Source organism: Panthera uncia, unplaced genomic scaffold (assembly GCF_023721935.1).
Source record: "Panthera uncia isolate 11264 unplaced genomic scaffold, Puncia_PCG_1.0 HiC_scaffold_1616, whole genome shotgun sequence".
NCBI lineage: Eukaryota > Metazoa > Chordata > Mammalia > Carnivora > Felidae > Panthera > Panthera uncia.
The window spans coordinates 3,376-23,152 of record NW_026058268.1 but is presented as its reverse complement, the minus strand read 5'-3'; the positions used below and the strand labels follow the sequence as shown (position 1 = coordinate 23,152).

General features: G+C 47.0%; 1 protein-coding gene across 1 annotated transcript; it reads right to left on the bottom strand.

The window, feature by feature from the left end:
• Positions 1-10,290: 10,290 nt before the first annotated feature.
• Positions 10,291-11,361, bottom strand: LOC125917248 (proto-oncogene Mas). The gene has a single exon (XM_049623498.1). It carries the CDS (start codon positions 11,359-11,361, stop codon positions 10,384-10,386), a length of 978 nt encoding a protein of 325 aa, XP_049479455.1. The 3' UTR covers positions 10,291-10,383.
• Between the last annotated feature and the right edge of the window lie 8,416 nt (positions 11,362-19,777).

Genomic DNA, 19,777 nt, shown 5'->3' with positions numbered 1-19,777 from the left:
AGAATCTAAGTCACAGACCTCCTGCAGGACTTCCTAACAATCCATGGCAAGAGACGTTTCCCTCTGTTTTTATTGCAAACCCATTGCAGACAATTTTTTTTTGCAAAAAATAATAAAAATGAGGCGAAAAATGAAATGAAAAAGAAAGTCATACAAAACACATCCAATATTTTAATTATTACATTCAACAGACACAGAAATTATTCTGTCAAAATTTTCTCAACACTTCCACTCAGTCTGGTCTCACTGTGGATAGAATCCAGTCAGGGAACCACCACCGGCTTAGAGCAGGGAACATTCTCTGAGTCAACAATATCAGTTCTTGTCCAGGCTGTGAATGGTAGGGGCTGGGGGCTCTCCGGGACGCTCCAGAGAAACTTTACCTTATGGAGATCTCACTCATGCAACAGACATTGCTGAGGTCCTAAGACATCAATGTCCTGCCTCATCTTCCCCAACAGTCATTTCACTGAATTCCAGTGAACTTCGATGAGCACCTCCAGTCACTTGGGGGGGGGGGGCAGTTATCTCTTGTCATCTGGGAGACAGGGCACAGGTCCATCAGGTGTCCCAGGCCACTTACCTAGCGTTGTCATTTCATTCCACTCCCAGCAGTGCTATTGCCCATGTGGGGGTGGAGGGGGGGAGGTGCGAGCACCCAGACTCCAGTACGTCTGTGGCTCTCAACAATGCTTTGCCCTCACCATCATGCTCTTCTCCCACCTCAGCTCACCTAACTTTAAGATGAATAAGGAGAATGATTGGGATTGGGGTCTGTAGGGAAAAGTCAAAGCAAGCAGGAAATATGAATGATAATACTTGAAGGGTCATAATGGAGAGCATGATGCACGTTGTCCTCCCCTTCTCCCAGGACAGGTCTGGAAAAAATGGCTGTCCATGGAGGATCGAGCTGGTCAATGGACAAGCTCTATCCATGTAAAACCAACATTGATGTTCCTACTTCACGTGTCTAAGAGTAGTCTCCTCAAACCTGACATTCACCTGGGAAATATGCTTGTTCTTGGTCTGTAGAAATAAAAGGCAAGATTTGGGGTGCTAAGCCCTCCAAAAACACAATCAATACTGTCACACACTCACTGTGTTAGTGAGTCCCTAGCTCAGTCTGATTCGGGAAGGGAAATGGCCGCTCTGCCTCTCGGGCCTCATCTATTTCCTCTCTCCCAGGAAGAAGAAAGGTAGGAAAACCTCAGGACCCCATTTTCATTCCCCATAAATGTTCAACTATGCTCAACCAGGGCTAATGAGGCTGCAGGACTTTTAATGGTGTTTCACTGTGCCGTTATGTTTTAAGGAATGTTTTTAGCTTTCTACATTTGCCTACGAGCAAATCATTTTAGGGGTACACTTTGATCAAAAGCATACATCAATAAATCAGGGTGATAATGACCTTTGCATTAATAACATCCTGAAATATTTGTCCCACAACTCTAGACAAGGCTTATGTCCCTTGTTTAAGATGGTGTTGGTACAAAGCTTGCAAGTGCTAATCAACCCAGTATTAGGAATGTTCTGATTTTCAGATTTGTCAGCAATTAGAGTTTATTCATGCTGTACCCAAAAGCCATATGTGAGAGCTTTATCTTTCTGAAAACCCAACATGAATTCTTACACATGAACATCTCATTCCTAGTCTCTGAAGAACTCCAATAGTTCCCTCTGAATCCAGAGAATATAGTTTGGTATGACGGAAGAAAATGGTCCTTGAGTATAGAAATTGAATTATATTTATAGCCAAGTTAGCTACCACAGAAAGTCTCTCTCTCTCTTGTTTTCTAGTATCACCTATGGTCCACCAAAATTGGAATTTCTTAACTTTATACCAATTTCATCCATCAGTTTGAGTCAAGGTGTCTGCCAGACCTTTTGCAAAGTCAAATCCTCAAGGGACAATGAAGATTTGCCACCACCAAGGTCAGGGTTGTAAACGGATGTGCTGTGGCCACATTTAAAGCAATTCCAGAAGAGGGAGTCCCAAAATACTCTAGGTCATGGGTGGCAAAGTATGGCAGCCACCAAAGCCAGCTTTGGTGGCTGCCACTTGTTTCTGTACAACCTACAAACTAAGAACAGGGTTTTTTTCACATTTTTAAATGGTTGAAGAAAAAATAAAGGAGAATTTTTATGGCATATGAAAGAAAATTATACAAGATTTAATTTTTAGTATCTGTAAATAAAGTTTTATTGGAACATAGCCATGCTCACTCATTTATGCATTATCTGTGGCCACTTTCACACAAAAAGTGACCAAGCTGTGTCATCACAACACAAAAAGTGACCGAGTTGAGTCATTGCAACACAAACTGTATGGCCATCAAAGCACGAAACGGTCGCTCTCTGGCCCCTCTGTGATGGCTTCACTGAGATCATGTAGGGCTGCTGTAGAAAAGACTACACTCATTTGAAAACACAGATTGTGAGAGGTATTGTTTAATCAGCCTCATGTCTGCACTGTCACTGGAGATAGTGCCAGTGCAACACCTCCTGGAGCGACAGAGGAAGTTTGTCCTCATTCACTGTCATCACCACTACTGGCTTGGGGCCCATAGGTGGGCCAGACACTGTCAAGCATACAGAGAAGCACACCTAATGCTTGAAAGCACAAGAACTAATTGTTTCTACTGTGGCAAAAATATACATAACATGAAAGTCACCATTTTAGCCATTCCTAAGTGTCCATTTCAGTAGGATTCAGTACATTTACAGTACTGTGCACCCATCACCACCATCCATCTCCAGAGCTTTCTCCTCTGCCCAGACTGAAACTCTGTCCACACTGACCACTAACTCCCCATCCTCTTCCCCAGCTCCTGGCAGCTGCCCTTCTACATTCTGTCCTTAGGAATTGGACTGCACCAGGCACCTGATGTAAGTGGAATCACACTTTTGTGTCCAGCTTATTTCACTTAGCATAATATCTTCAAAGAAGATCTCACTTTTTTTTTAAGATTTTTTTTTTATTTTTAAGTAATCGCTACACCCAGTGTGGGTTTCTAACCCACAACCCTGAGATCAAGAGTCACACACTTCAGCAGAGCCAGCGAGGTGCCCTAGGAATGACTTTTATTGATGTTTCCTGGTTTAGGCAGAGTTTCACAAACATTATCTCACTTGTATTTGGCACAACTACTTTATGAGGCAGGTTATTTTGATCTCATTAGAGCAACGACTGTTGGTTAGCCCTGAAACCCCCCTGAGGTCACCCGCAGGCAGATCCTGCACCTGCCCCATGGCTCCCTGGGCCTCTCTGCTTCAAGGTGTTCTCAACACAGGCTGTGCTCTACCTGGGCACAGGACATGCCCAGAGTTGCTGACAGTTGTCACTCCAAGAGTGACCCTTGCTTACAAGAGGCAGGACGCAGTGGCTCTGCACCACCTTCAGCCCTCCAGGTCTGAGGTGGGTGACACATGTCTCTCAGGGGTTTCCACTGTTCTCGGCCCCTGTACTCACTAATCACTCTGAATTGGCTTCCTCTCTTTCCTGTCTGCATATCTCAATCCCTCCCTCGCTCCTCAGGGTGACCTCCTAAATAAATTGCTTGCACCAAATCCTTGCCTCGGGATCTGCTTCGCAGGGAACTTGCTGACTCTCACACAGCTGGTAGGTGGAAAGTCAGATGTTAAGTTCTAGTTTTCTCACTCCAAGGGCAGGGCCCTTCTCTCTGCCTGCCTTACAGTAAAAGCAAAAGCGGTCTCTGCCTCAGGCATTCAGTTCTGGTGTTGGCTGAGGCCTTAGAAAGGGAGTGTTAACTCTCAGTTAATTCCTTCCTTGAATGACCTAAACCAGAGCTCCTTACAAAGATACTAATCTTGATCACACTGCTTTGTAAAAGTGTTATACTTGGGGAACTGGTCCTATCTTCAGCAGGATAGAGCTGATGTGTCAAGACTGGTTATCGTTAAGTAAATTTGGAATTTAGAGACTTACGGGGCACAGAAGACTGGAGAAGACAGAATAGTGACACACACATTTTCTGTATGATAAACAGAATACCCCAAACCTAAATGCCTTCCTTCGAAAACAATGTGTTTATCTACGTTGCTTAAAACTCACCAGTCTAGAGCTAAACTACATTCTCGTATAGAAGGGGATGTTTTGGGATCTGATTCTCAGTTTGGGGCTCCTCCAAAAGAGTTTCATCTGTGTCTGTACTTCCCTGTATCATTTGAATCATCAGCTTTCTGTTGGGTAAGATCTGTACTTCACACTGAGTCTCTTTGACATCTCAACTCTTTGTGTTAACACTCATATGTACACATTTAAAAATAATAATTAGCATAAGAAGATCTCCTTATCCAAGGATGACTAGTTTTAGTAAAAGTTTGTTAAAAGGGAATCTTATTAAAATGAGGACCAAAATTTCATAATAAATCCTGGGGAGGGGGCAGCGGGAGGCTTAATACATTACCTCAAAAAGTAAAATTCAAATTATGAAAAAGTTTTTCATTTTGCCTTTATCAAAATTTATTGTAATGTTGTGCACCTAAAACTAATGCAATGTTATCTGTCAATTATATGTCAATGAAACAGGAGGGAAAAAACTTGTAGTTTCAACCACATGCTAATTGGTTTAAGTGGGAAAACAGTAGTTGATTTTTGGCCTCTTGGAAAAGTTCACTCTCAGGAAGGTTCCTGTCAGAAGACAGTTGCCATGTTGTAAGAAACTCTAGCCACACCAAGAGATCAAGTGTAGGAACTCTGGACAATCTCTCCAACTGAGCCCACAGCCATCTATCAACGCTAAGAGTGTGCCATCTTGGATGCCCCACCCTGTACAGCCTTCAGACCCCTGCTGCCTCCACCAACATCTGGCTGCAGCTACAAGAGACCTCAATTGGACAGCACGCAGCTAAGCTCAGTCAACCCATAGATCCTTGAGAAGTGACAAATTTTCATTTTCAGTCACAGGAAAAAAAGTTAATAATTTTTGGAATAATTTTTCTGTGAAAATTGTACCTACCAAAATTGTACCTCACACAAGTGTGGGGGCTCCCCTTAGCCAAGGGCACCTTGAGTTTCCTCAGAATAAAAAGGGAGCCTACGTGCAGAGAAATGCAGCTAGATCTGTAGATGTGATATGGGTAAGATGTGGAAGATTTCTTCTAGTTGCTTCTATACTTGTGAAAAAGAAAGCAAACCATCAGCTGAGAGTAAGGGCAAGAAAGAGACAGTGAGAGACTGAGAAAGAGAAGGTGGGAAATGGTCATCCAGGAACTTGGGTCCCAGGAAAGCACTCCTGAGTGGCCGACATATGAACAGGATGTAGATGGATAAATGAAGGTTGCTGGGTTACAAAGAGGGAAGAGCAATCTATGCAAAGGGAAGAGCATCGCTGGGGTGACAGGGTGACTATTGGTGTCATTCACTGAGAAAGGAATATAAAAAGAATGGTGCACCTGGCATTGAGTCCAAATGTCCTTTAGGTGGTTGGATACACAGGACTGGAGCCCAGCAGAGTCTGGTCAATCAGAGGGATGGGAGTGTCATGGATAGGTGAGCCATTATGGATCAAGAAAGCAAGGGAGAGTGTGCGGAATGAGAGAGCAGAGGTCCAGCCTCTGAATCATGGAAAACACAACCATTTAAGGAAGGAGCAGGGAAGGGCAAGGGAAGAGGTGGAAAGCCTCCAAATCGGTAGGCTGGGATTAAAAATGAGAGCTAGAGGGAAAGTGGCCAACTAGAACTCAAGAAAAGAGATATTTTCAAAAAAAGTATGAGCAGTGTGTCCGGTGCCATAGAAGGGTAGGTAGAAAAGAGCCTGTCGGACACGGCAATATGGAGGTCACTCATATTCCAAGCTGGGCTGGATTCTGTGTGGAGGGATGAACCATAGCTGAGTCCATACTGCAAGTGTGGAGGAGCCTTTCCAGAAGGTTGTCTGTGAAGAAAGGGAGATGAGACAGAAGCTGAATAGGACTAGAGGGATTGGCTTTTGTTTTTTGACAGTTGGTTTGTGTTAAGATGGGAGTGACCCGAGCTTGGGAGGGAGCAGTGATCCCGCCACTGCAGCAAGTAAGGAGCGCCTGCTCCTCCAGGGGCTGGGGCCACAGCCACGAGCAAAAGGAAGTCCTGCCCTCCAGCAGCGTATCCTCCAGAATGAACAAACCCACGGAGGGACGAGCAACAGGACAATGAGATGAGCTCTGAGGAGAAAAGGAGCCAATTGGGGAGAGATGGGAGGCTGGTGGCCATGGGGGGGTGAGGGGAGTGGGGGGCACCTCCCTGCTGAGGTGACATCTGACAAGAAGCCTGAGGGAAGAGGGGAGGTGAGCAGGGACCTGGCGTGGGGGGAGGACAATCCAAGTAGAATGAACATCAAAGCTCATCAAAGTGAAAACCCATAGGTGGGAGTGCACTTGGCATCTTCACAGGATTCCTAGGAAGCAGGTGTGGCTGGAAGAGGAGCCCCACTAACCCCAGGGAGAGTTAGGGGAGTTGGGTCATGTAGAAGCCTAAGACCACTATCAGGACTTGGCTTTTTACAGAAAATAAAATAAATAAAAATAAAATAAAACAAAACAAAATTTAAAAAGTAACATTGGTTGCTAATACAGGAGTAAGACGACTATCTGAGAGAGCAATGGACAGGAAAATGTGGAAGGGGAGAGAAATCTTCAGGCAAGAGAGAAAGAAGGGACAATGTTGATGACGTCACCCTGGACAGAGGAGAGCCTTGGAGAGTTGTTGCCTAATGGCCTTGATTGGCTTTCAGTAATCTATGAAGCAAGGTGGTGAGGAAAGAGTGGCAGTGGGGAGAAAGGTGTCAGACGGAGAGATGAGGAGGGAGAGGGTCTGGAAGAGCTGCCCAGGGCATGATTCATGAAGAGGGACCAAGCTGTTAAGACCTTGACTGTGCAGAAGCCCTCCTCCACGAGTGACCGCCTCAATGCCGTGTCCCACGGGCTCTTTTCTACCTACACCTTCTGTGGCACCGGACACACTGCTCACACTTTTCTTGAAAATATCTCTTTTCTTGAGTTCTAGTTGGCCACCTTCCCTCCAGCTCTCATTTTTAATCCTAGCCTACAGATTTAGAGGCTTCCCACCTCTTCCCTTGCCCTTCCCTGCTCCCTCCTTAAATGGTCGGGTTCTCTGTGCTGCTCGGCAGCCTGGTTTGGATCAGGGACAACCAGACGAAGGGCAAATGGAAGAGCAAGAGGGCAAGGGCAAGGGAATCAAGGGGGACAGTGAGAGTGACTGTGTCAGGGACACCAGAGGTCTCATTGCACAGAGACAGAGATGACACAGAGGGGACACATAGATGTGGCAGACACAGAGGTCAGGGACAGGTGGTCTCAGTGGGTAGAAGTTCAAAGCAGTGGGGGCAGAAAGTGAATGATGTGAAGGACAGGAGATCACGGTCAGAAGGCAGACCTGTGGGATTTTTGTTTGTGGGAGTAGATTGGTGAGTTGTTGTAAGGCTCAAGTGTAGCCCAGAAAGGAGAACAGCTGAGGTCACCGGGTCACCTCACCACCTGATGGAGGCCAGTGGGGGACTTGTGGCGATACGAAATTGGACCACCACCCACGGCCAGGCTGGATGTCAGTAAGAATGGGTGTGGAGAGGAGGCCCAGGGACTCTGTTCCAAGAATCTTGAAGAATATGATGATGGAAGACCAAAGACAACGGCATCAAAGAGAGAGGAGTGGGGTGGAAAGCAGGACCATGTGGATCTCCAAGGTCTGCTGCTCCAGCCAGCCCATACAAGTGACAGCAACTGGCCCTGCTTCTCCTTCGCCACCGCCTGCCTTTGCTCATGCCGCACTCTTTTGGGGAATCCCCTCCTCCCTGACCCACTGAAATCCTACCTGCCCTCAAGCAACCAAAGGACACCTCCATGAAACACTCCTTTTTTACTACACGAGGTGGGATTTCACCTTCCTCTTGATGGCAACACCACTTTGTTTAGAACACTCCCCTAACATTGATCTGTGCCCATCTTGGAGCTGTAGATACACGTGTGTGTCTTCCTCTCTGATTCTAGAACACAGGGGCTTGTTTACATCATGGAGTTTGGCAGAGCAGACCATCCAGGCATATTTGTTCCCTTCATCAAGGACAGTCATTATATCTGAACATGCTCCTCCCAGGCTCAGGGAATTCTCAGAAACGGCACCCCCTGGCCTACAATGACTCAGGCCAAGTGTCTAAATGCACAAGGGGTACAAGTTAGCTAGTCAACTCTCCATATATGCATATTGACTTAAATCTTCTTGCTTGAGTTTTAATCTTATAGTTCACTTTAGGGAATGTGTTTAGGTAAAAGAGAGGAATTCGTCCTTACAACACTGACAAACTGAATCCTACCTGTTTGCCAGGCCTTGCTCTTTAAAAGGTCAGAAGAATTTTTATATTTATGGTCACATTCAATTTCCCCACCTTATCTGCAGGAAGGCAATTGATGAAGGCTTCTTATGAGTTCATCGTATTTTCCGTGGGCGAAAACTCCTTGTTTCCCACGGGTCTTCAGGTTCCTCTTTGAGACCAAATATCCCTTTGAGATGAGATGAGGCAGATCCCTTTCTATTGCCCCAGAGGCCAGCACAGCACTGGGGGGATGGTGGCAAACAGAGGAGAGAGCTCTGACCTCCGTATTCTGTTCTGTCCCAGGGAAGATGCTCTGTTTTCCATCAAAAACAAGATCATTCTAAATGTCAGTGCTCCACACCCATCTGGGCTCCTGAAAGCAAGCTGCCTGGTTTCTGAATCAGATGTCATCCCCCACAGAAGAGCCGCTTGCCTCCAAAGTCGGCTGGGCGGGAGGGACTCAATCATCTCCCCCAATGAAGTTGCCCCCATGATCAGCTCACACGCAGTCATTTCTTTCAAAGTCAGAAGATGGAGATGAAGGAGACAGCAACAGAGAATCCTTTCATCACAGCGTCTGTGACCCTTCGGAGACAAATGGTTAAGACAAATCCTAATGGGCTCATTTATGGGAGTGAACAGTTTACTCCCCTAGACCCACACAAAGCATGGCCACTTTCATGGGGCACCTAGAAGGGGCAGAATGAGATGAAACGTAGTAACGTAGTCTATGGGCCACAGTAGGTTTCACGGGTGAAACCCAGGACACACTGTAAAGACTTAGACACAAGTCGTGGCAAGCAAGCAGAGCACTAAGGTACTGACAAAGCCCTGCAAAGATTTTCTTGGGAAAAATGCCCAGGGCCCCTCCAAGATGTGGCCACTCTCATCAGCCCCTGCTGTTGTGCCTTCTCCCAAGACTAGAGCAAAGAAGTGCTCAAGAGGAGAGGAAGTCCGAAGCACAGAAACCTGCATCTGGCTGCAGGTGAGAACCTTGTGGCCATAAATAACCCATCACTTCATCATTTCATTTCATGGGGGTGGGATGGGAGGCTCCAAAAGCACAATCACCCTCACAAAGTCATGAATTGAGTTCCATTCATGAAAACTTATATCAAGCAAAGGATTTCCCAACAGACTTCCATTACATCAAGCATTCCCACAGAGGGAAGGAAAAGCCATGTGAAACTCCTCTACTGGTGGCCAAATGTGTTTCTTCACAACCTCAGATGATGCTCTAACACATGGCTAGTTGGATGTTATAACATCTGCAGATGTTTTCAGTAGAGGTGCCGTGCTGTGAAAGGCTTTCACGCTTCAAGCAGACAGAAGACCTTCATAAATTTACATTTAACATTTGAAAACACACAGCAATATTTGTATATAATAGAGCTGTGTGTGTGTGTGTGCACGCGTGCGTGCATGTATGTGTGCGTGTTACAAATCAGAGGAGTGTATTTCTTCTTCCACTTCAAGGAGTGAGGAAAAGACTAACATTTATTGAACGTTGACAATGTGCCAAGCGCTATTCACACTGTATCTCCCCATTTTATCCTCACTACAAGCCTGGGGACTATTACTATTAAACATTTTATAAGAGAGGAAATGGGGTTCTGAGAGGTCAAACCACTTGCTTGAGGTCACACAGGCAGCAAATGACAGAGTCGGTCTGACTCCAAAAGCCCATGTTCTTCCTGCCATATCGCTCCACCTTCTCAAGTTCCAGCAAGTGCTTTCATTAACTTTTCCTGTACTCATCTGTAAACCTTCCTGCTAGAGTAGTTTCTACAGTTCATGGGGAAATGTTGCTGGAAAAGCTGAGGAGGAACAAAATGTTTTTTTTATAGGTACAGAAATGATAGAGGTCCGACACATTTTTAGGCTTTTTCAGAAGATACAGTACAAGAATACAGTCTAGCCTCCTCATTAGTCTCTCATGCACATGGGATGGGTGTCCTTCTGTGTCTTATTTAGGACATATGGAAGTGGTATTCCAAGCACAAAGTACAAATGATCTGTGTCCCACCATCTTGTCCACTGTTCCCTGCCACCATGCTCAGACCACAGTCTCAATCGTGGTGGTGTTGCTGTTGTCTTCCTGGCGCCTGGGTTGCATTTCATCTTTGAAAGCCCTGGTCAGAACCACTTTTAAGGACTCCTTGAACCGCTTCTTCCTACTACTGCCCACAAAGAAGTAAATAAAAGGGTTGGCGCTGCTGTTGATGGTGGAGAAGAGAAGAGAAATGTCATGCAAGTTCCCGAAGGCTGACCAATACTCATAATACAGCAGGTAGAGGAGCCTCATGGGCATGGCGAAAATGAGGAATATGATGATGGTGACCATGATGACTATGTACAGCTTTGAGGAATGGGCCGTCCACGTGTTCTTGCGGATCTTAATCACCAGGATGGTGCTGGACACCACCATGAGAGGAGTAAAGACCAGGAAGCTCAGGGTGGCTATAAAGATGATCACCGCCCTGCAGTCACTTCGAGAGTGACCCTGTCTTTCACTGTCAATGCACATGACATATTCCATGGTGGTCACTAAGCATGACAGTGCCCACAGGAGGGCACAGACAAACGCCGACTGGTGCTTGGGGCGATGGCATCGGTACCAGATGGGGTACAGGACAGACAGGCACCTCTCCACGCTAATGGCCGTCAACAGATAGAGGCCCGTGTTGTAGCCAAACAGAAACGTCACCGATAATGTGACAATCGTGTAGTAATAGCCAGAAGAGAGCTCATAATCTAAAGCATAGTCGACCGACAGAATAAAAATACAAAAGAGCAGTGAGATGTCTGCTATAGACAAGTGGGTGATGTAGACGGTGAAGGGGTTTCTTTTCATCCGGAAGCAGAGGAACCAGAGGAGGAGCCCATTTTCAACAAAGCCCAGAGGGGAAATGCTCATAATCACCCAGTGCACGACCGGGATTTCCCGATGCAGGTCCCCGACCGAGGTGTTCCTGGCAGTCGAGGTGTTCGTGGACTTCTCGTCGACGGACGATGTCATGTTCGACACCTCCATGAGGAGGCCGGGGGCAGGGGCTCTTCAGGTAATTTTCTATAAACAAGTAAAACAAAAACACACCATGAAAAGTGATGCATTGGGGTAGCAGGGAGAATCTCAGCTATGGGTCGTAAACTTCATGTTGCTAACAAATATGTTTAAGCTGTACAGCTGTCTCTCTGACAATGATAAAACTAGACATTTCTGCAGAAAAGAGAACTGACTTAATGACTTGTTGATCCTCCAATAGCCCTTAATCCTGTATTATTGTTTGCTTGTGGCTCAGGGCCAACAGGGATCCAGCAAAGCAGAGAGGGGCAGAACTCTTGGGGTCCATTTCCCGTCTGGCCCAACTTTCTGAATGGCATTTTGAAAATCATTCATCTCCCATCACTCTGTCTCCCATCCTGAGGAACCAGATTAATCGCATTCACATGCAAAGATAAAATATATGTGTGGTCCATGTTGTCATTGTTATTATTTTTTTGATGCAGAAAGTGCCACAAGCAATGCGTAAATGATCGGGAAGAGGTACCCAAATTATGTTCAACAGTGTTCCGATATTTTTGAAAGTGTGAACAATTAGAAGGCATTTTTGTCTTATGTGGTTTCAATACCTGTGGCAAAACCAGACACCTATCCAGCCTAGGTGTGTGGTGCAAGCCAACATGCCCTGAGGGACAGATGGTGAGCCCTTGCGAGGTGTGGTCGTCTCCCCACAAGGCACAGGCCAGACCATGCAGGAAAACACTACTGATGTTCAACAAAGCACTCACTTGAAACCAATAAAAATGCTAAATATTTGAGACTGCAAAGCAAAGATTCTCAGAAACTTTCTATCACACTTTTATGAATTGTGAACTAAATGTATGCACAGGCCCCGCCCTCATCCTGTTACTTAACAAACACACAGATGCCACTTCCTCCCCCTCGACAAAGGACAAGGTAGGCAGCCACAGATACCCTCGCCCTGGTGCCAAGTTTAACTTGTCCTTGACCTTCTGTTGTGGTCATGAAATCGTTGTCATTTTGATGGTAGTCGTGAAACACTGTTCCTTCTTTGCTTTTTGAACTTTGACCTTGTAGGCCAGGGTCCCTACAAGTGCAAAATAATTAACCTTAAGGAAGTTGATCAAACCAATATTTTAAATTAATAGAAATCTGCCCTTTTCTCACAAGCTTCCCTGAGGCAGAACAGTACAGGATGCGATATTTTATGAAGTTTGCACATCTCAATGACATGATATTTTGGGACTGAGTCAGCACAAGTCCAGCATCGGCACGGCCTCGTGTTTTGAGCTCAGTGCAGCTGTGCCTGAAACCCAGATGAGCAGGCAGCCTGCTGAGAAGGACAGTTACCCCCCAGAGCTGTGATCCAGGAACCCAGGGGCCCTCTGCCTCTACTGTCCCCATCCCCCATCTCCTAACACTTCCCTTAGCTGCTCTGATAAGGGATGGGAAATTATTTTTACTAGGGCAAGCTCTCCTTTCATTGCCTAATTAAACAGAAGATATAGACCCAATACCCCCAGGAGCCCAACACAAGGACCAGAATTCAGAATACCATGGCACGGTTGGCCGGAGATCTGCTGTAGAGACCAGCCTTTGCTAGAAGTTTGTAAATAAGACAGTCGCGTTCCCCAAATTCATTCACCAAACATTTATTCAGTGCCAGCTTCCTGCCGGGCACTGTTCTACATGCTGGGACACGGCAGTGGATGAAACGAAGCACTACCCTCTTGGAGTTTATTTTCCACCAGGAAGGTGGTCAATAGCCAAACAGCAACAACAAATACAAAGATGCCGGGTCCTAATAAGTGCCACACAGAAAAGTAAACCATGGACCACGCACGAACCAGAATGTGGTTGTGAGGCAGCATGACATGGTTGGATTCTGGATGCAATTTAGTTTGTTGATGGCTGAGATGTGTTAGTAGAGAGAGAAGGAGTTTTAAGCCATTTGATGAATGGACAGGGTGCAGGTGGAATAGGTTAGGAAAGGCATATTAAGTGTGAAATGCCTATGGAATGGCCAAATAGGACGTCTAGTAGCATCAGGAGTTGGGGAGACAGGCAGAGGCTGGGGATAAAAATACGGGTATTGTATGCAACCAGGTGAGATTTAAAATCATGAGGCTAAGCGAGATTATCTAGGAAATATAGGTAATTAAGAGGGAGAAAAGGTCCAAAGACCAGTCCTTGGAGCATTTCAAAGTTTACAGGCTGGGGAGATGAGAACAAAGCAAAAGAAACAAGAAGGATCTGGCAAAGAGGGAAGGGACAGCCGAGGGAGAGTGGTGTCCAGGGAGCAAAGGTGGCTTAACGTGTTTCAACTGTGCTAACATCTGGTCCAAGTTCAGATTACATGAGAATTGGGAATGGACCGCTAGAGCAGAGTCATTGTTGACCTTGAGGAGAGCAGTTTCGGCAGAGTAGAGAAAACGAAAGCCTGGTTAACCAACATGGCTTCCAGAGAGGATGGGAGGGGAGAAAGTGCAGACCGTGAGTATAGACAACCCTCTTGAGGAACCTGAATGTAAATTCAAGCAGAAATGGAGCGGTAACTGGAGAGGGCTGCGGGAGTTCCGGGAGAGTTGATAAGCTAATAAGAATTTTCCAGGAGGAAAGAAACCATTGATGATTCATGGCTTTGGGGTCTAGAGCTTGGTGGAGCTGTGGGCTTTCACTGGTAGCATGACTGATTCATCAGAACAGAAGAAAAGGCAGGGTTTGCAGCTAGGCGGGCAGGCTGACGGCAGGAGTGTTAGAAGTGGAAGAAGTTCTCTACTGAATGTACAGTGTCTCTTTTTTTCAGCAAAGATAGAAGCCGGATCATCAGCTAAGAGTGAGGAGAGGCGGACAGTTTAAGGAGAGAGGGCAGCACGCAAAATAATTCAGGAAAAGGGGGAAAGGAATAAGGAAATGCACAAAAAGTGAGATTTCAGGCAAAACTTAGAGCCCACCCAGGCTGGTGCTCATGAATTTAAAACTTCAGCATGACATGTGCCTTTCTCCAGCTACAGTTCAGCTGTCCAGGTGGGCACGTGGTGAAGGACGGAAGTCGGATTTAGCCAGGGCTAGGGTTTTACTAGGCTGGTGCAGTGTGGGAAGGAGAGGCATCAATGGGATTACACCACACGGAAGGGAATGGCTACAATGACGGACTATGGAACCTTAACGGGGTTGGGAGAAAGGTGATGTCATGAGAGAGAGGACAGTGACCAGGACATAGGAGCCATCTGATAGATCCCGGTGCTATCAGAGGATTTTGAAGCCCAAGTACTAAAGGTAGGCAACTGGAAAATAGGCTATGGGGGTGGGAGAAAGGGAGGCTTGAGACCAAGGCAGAGCAGTGTGGGGGCTTTCGCTATTGACAAGTGTCGAGCATGACGGTGGGAAGGAACGGCTGAGGGAGAGTGGGGGACAAGGTCATATGAGATGAGGTCAGGACCTGGAGCCAGGGCTTTAGAAGAAATACCTGCCCGAACATTGAAATGACTAGGAAATAGTGGAATATGGTTAGGGAAAAGAAAAAAGAAAAGAAAAGAAAAGAAAAGAAAAGAAAAGAAAAGAAAAGAAAAGACAAGACTGAGCCAGGGTGCTAAAATCTTCCCGGAATTTGGGAGCACAACCTGGGGGTGTGCAAATGGTCACCACGAGGAGGGTCACAGGTAACATAGTTGAATGGCAGGTGTTTCAGAGCTGGGGATTTTGTTGTTGGGGGTGATGTTTTAGAGGCAGAGAAGAGGAAACAGAATAGTCCGGAATAGAAAAAGGTAGAGGGTAAGAAGGGTCTAGATTGGCACCATCCAGTAGACCTATAATGTAAGCCACATGTCTAATTTAAATTTTTCTAGTAGCCACATACAAAAAACTAACAAGAAACAGGTGAAATGAATGTGAATAACCATTTTGTCTGACCCAGTGTGTCCAAAATACTATTTCAACATGTAATCAATATAAAAAATATTAATGAAGATTTTACGATCTGGTTTTCACAGTGAGTCTTTAAACCCCCATGTGTGTTTTACTCTTACGGCACATCTCCCATCATACTGGCCGTGTTTCACAGGCTCAACAGCCACGTGTGGCCAGTGGCCACCATACTGGACAGCCCAGGTTGCGAACCATCACAAAACCAAAATACCTTGTACAAGGAAGCCAAATGTGTTCATCTGTTAACAACAATCGTAAACCAAAGACTAGAAAGGTGAAATCAGAACTTTTCTAATTTCTAATTGAATTCTCATCAGCATTCCTAAGAAAATTGACAAGAACATTTTGTTCACTCGGGCTCACATCCTGGAACTTGTCACAGACCACAGCATCATTCAGCTTTCTTCAGCTACTCATTATGTGCGGGATTGTTGTCATATACTGCGCATACAAGCCAGTTAGGAAAGGCATTTCGACACATGAGATCGAATTGCATTTTTCTTCCACAGTCAAACCAAAGTAACCAAATTCACTCTCTGGAGACAGATCACCCTCTCTCCATTTTTCATCATTTAGGTTTTGGTCACTTTACAAAGTGTTAAGGATGAAGAAATAAGACATGGCCCTCGGTACCGTACTGTAGGGGAGACAGGCAGAACGAAACCTAATTTAATACAGGAAAGGGAATGAAGGAGAACTTGACCACATGCCAGGCAGACGTGCAGCAGGAGGCAGCGTCTTGGGCTTTCCAGGAAGGCTTTCCAGGGCTGGGCCTTGAAGGGTCTGTAAGAGTTTGGTAGCTGAGGGAGGGAAGAAAGGCATTTTAAGAAAAAGGAACAGGGGCGCCTGGGTGGCTCAGTCAGTTGAGTGTCCGACTCTGATTTCGGCTCAGGTCATGATCTCACAGTTTGTGAGTTTGAGCCCTGCGTTGGGCTCCACGCTGACAGTGTGGAGCCTGCTTGGGATTCTCTTTCTCCTTCTCTCTGTGTGCCCCACCCTCAAAAAAATAAATAAATTTTTAAAAAAAAAAGAAAGAAAGAAAAGAAAAAGGAACCGATGGACAGAGTCTGGAGGCAGGAGGGCCTAGGATGTTGGGGTGGGGTTTGAGAAGTCTGGAGGACCCTGGGCAGAGGCATGACCTTGCAAGGATATGAATGAATGGACAGCCAGGTTATGATGCTTCTCTAAACATCAGGCTTCTTCTACAGGCTCTGCTTATCCAGCTTGATACTTAAAATTTTCCTGGGATTGCCTATTAAAAATGCAAGTTCTAAGACCCCGCTGTTTCAGAAAGTCTGGGGTGGGGCCCTAGAATCTGCAATTTCATAGCCTAGGGGATTCTGATGTGGGTGGGCCATGGGCCATGATTTGACACCCTCCGGCATTGGCACTAGGGAGCCATGAAAGGTTTCAGCACAGGGCTGGGATATGTCCTGAGCAGTGTTTTAGAAAGATTACCCTGGTCCCAGTCTAAAGGCTGGATAGAGGGGGAAGATGGATGGGGCAAAGAAGCCAGCAGGGGCTGTTGAGAAGTCCTACAGAGAAATAAGGAGGGGACAGATTCCAGAGACATTTCAGAAAAAAAGCAGTCAGGCCTCAGGGACCATGAAGGGGACAAGAGAAAGAAGGGTCAGTGAACTAAGCGTTCCATCTGATGGGGCTGCGTCTGTGTCTGAGAGCGGGACCGGGTCGTGGGGTGGGGGTGGGGAGGGACAGCGGCCTGAACAGTGTGGGGAACTGAGACCTCGGGGTGCAGAGCACTACGAACGAAGTGTGGGAAGGGCGTGTCAGGGCAGGTTCCGGGGGTCCGCGTCGCTGTGTGCCCTGCTCCTGAGGGCCTGCATTTTTCAATAAGCAGAACTTCATTAAACAAAAGGTAATAGACACACACGGGAGATCTTTAGAACATTATTTACCACTGTGCTTTTTTGCCTGACTGTGAATTTCAAATGCAGGAACAACCAGAGGCCTGCTCGTCTTCCATTCCCATGACCCTGGCCTGGACCCTCGGGAGGCATCTCCTCACCTCCTGGCCCCCTTGTTCCCTGCGCCAGCCACCCAGTGCTCCCCTCGCCCACTCTGGAGTCACGCACTCATTGCCTCCGTGGCCAGACACTGCTCCTTAGAGCAGAGTTAAAGTCGTATCTCCTCCACTAACCTGCGAACTCATGGAAAACAGGGTTTTATCGTATTCACGTCTGAATCCCTAGCACTTGCACACGGGAGGCATCCAATGGAAACTTGCTGAATTATTCCAAGAAATAAATCCCATCGCAGTGGTCCTGAGGAAAGCACCCAAGAGAGAAAGCCACAACCTCCAGCCCAGGACATGCCAGTTAATAGAAAGTTCTGCAGTGGTCAAAGTGTAACGTGTTGAATCGCAAAAATCCCGAGGCAGTTATTTATTGTGATGTGATTAGAAAGCTAATAAAAATCCCATAAAAACGAATTCTCAGTAAAAACTAATGGTAGCTCTCCACATGATTTTGTTAGGGTGGGGTTTATTTCATTTTATTTGTTATTTTTGTTAATGTTTATGTATTTTTGAGAGACAGAGAGAGAGACAGAGACAGAGCACGAGCAGGGGAGGGGCAGAGAGAGAGGGAGACACAGAATTCGAAGCAGGCTGCAAGCTCTGAAGGGTCAGCACAGAGCCCGATGCAGGGCTTGAACCCAGGAGCCATGAGATCGTGACCTGAGCTGAAGGTGGACGCTTAACCGACTGAGCCACCCAAGCGCCCTGAGTGGGGTTTATTTTAAAGGACACTTTGCTGGGGTGCATGGGTGGCTTAGTCAGTTAAACGTCCGACTTTAGCTCAGGTCATGATCTCACTGCTCGTGGGTTCAAGCCCTGCATCGGGTTCTGTGGTGACAGCTTGGAGCCTGGAACCCACTTTGGAACCCTCTCTCTCTGCCCCTCCCCCGCTTGTGTGCGCACTCGTTCTCTCTCTCTCTGTCTCTCTCTCTCTGTCTCTCTCTGTCTCTCAAAATAAATAAACATGAAAAATATTTTTAAACAATAATAAAGGACACATTGCTATCATCGCACTCCTGGTCTTACCAGACCAAACTGAATTTCAGCCCCTCCAGGGCTGACGGCAGGTGGCAAGACGGGCCTTGGATGCAGCTGGTCCAACCTGCTCTCCGCCTACCCCCACTTCCCCGGGGTTCCTCGGTCATTTGTACCTCGTCCCTCTCTGTTGCCGGCTGGCTAGGACATCGCAGCAGGGCTGGATGAGGAGAGTGGAAGGGTCGTCGCTGACCGACAGAATGAACGGCCTCGCTCAGAGTAACACACAGGTGAGTTCTCGGAAAGCAGCGAAGACAAAGATCTGCAGCGCAGGATGCACCCCGAGAGTAACTTGTCTCCGTGTCAACCCAGTGCTAGAGCTGTGCGCTGTGTCCAGACACGCAAATCATTTTTTTGTGTGTATGGCTCGTTTTCAGAGAGAGAGATCGTGTTTGCAGTGGTGCCCGTTACGCGGCAGCGACAGGACGGGGAGGAAGGCGAGCTCATCCCTACAGCCCCCTGTGCCCGGACGCGGTCAGTAACCAGCACCACGTAAGATGGGGGTCAGATGGGACCTCGAGGTGACTGGGTGATGGCACCCGTAAGGGTAAGCACTACTGAAGGCATCGCAGAAGCACCTTCCTACCCTCTCTTCCTTCTCGCAGAAGATCCCCTACGGAAAAAGCGGTACATTAGAAGGCGTCATTGCCCCCTTTTTACAGGAGAAAAATTAAGGATTAATGAGTAGGCCACGTTCAGAACCACTGTGTCACACAACTCCACGGGGCCCTACCACTCACCCCTCCCCATGTCTGTGCCCCTGGGACCCTGCAGGGCATCAGGGCTGAAAGCTCCTGGGATCCTGATCCCAGAGCTGGCCAGGCCTGGAGCCCAGGGTCCGATCAAGCTGAGCCGGCCTCCCACTTAAAGAAGTCTGGGGGGTGGGTGGGCGGGGAGCGCCTGGGTGGCTCAGTTGGTTAAGCGTCTGACTTCGGCTGAGGTCATGATCTCATGGTTCATGAGTTGGAGCCCCGCGTTGGGCTCTGTGCTGACGGTGTGGAGCCTGCTTGGAATTCTCTCTTTCTCTCTCTGCCCCCCCCCCCCTCTCTCAAAAAAAAAAAAATTAAAAAAAAAAGAAAAAAAGAAGAAGAAGTCTGAAACCCCTGGTCTGACCAAACCCCCTCGTTTTACAGACCCGGAAATGGAAGCCCACCATGGAGACTGTGAGAGGCCATCTAACACCCAGTTGGAGGGAACCCTGTAGCTGGGAGCTCCTGATTCTGACTCCCTACCACCTCCCCCTCTGCCCTGGGGCTGGACCCTATTTTTAAGACTTTACCTTTTATAGCCCGATCTTGTCTGCCTCCACTCTTTCTACTCAAGGAATTGAAAGCATCAGATTCTCCAATGTGATAGGGGATTGTTTTTCCCCAATGACTTGATTACTTTCCGATTGTGACTTGGCCAGGGTAGGACCTGGTGGCTGTG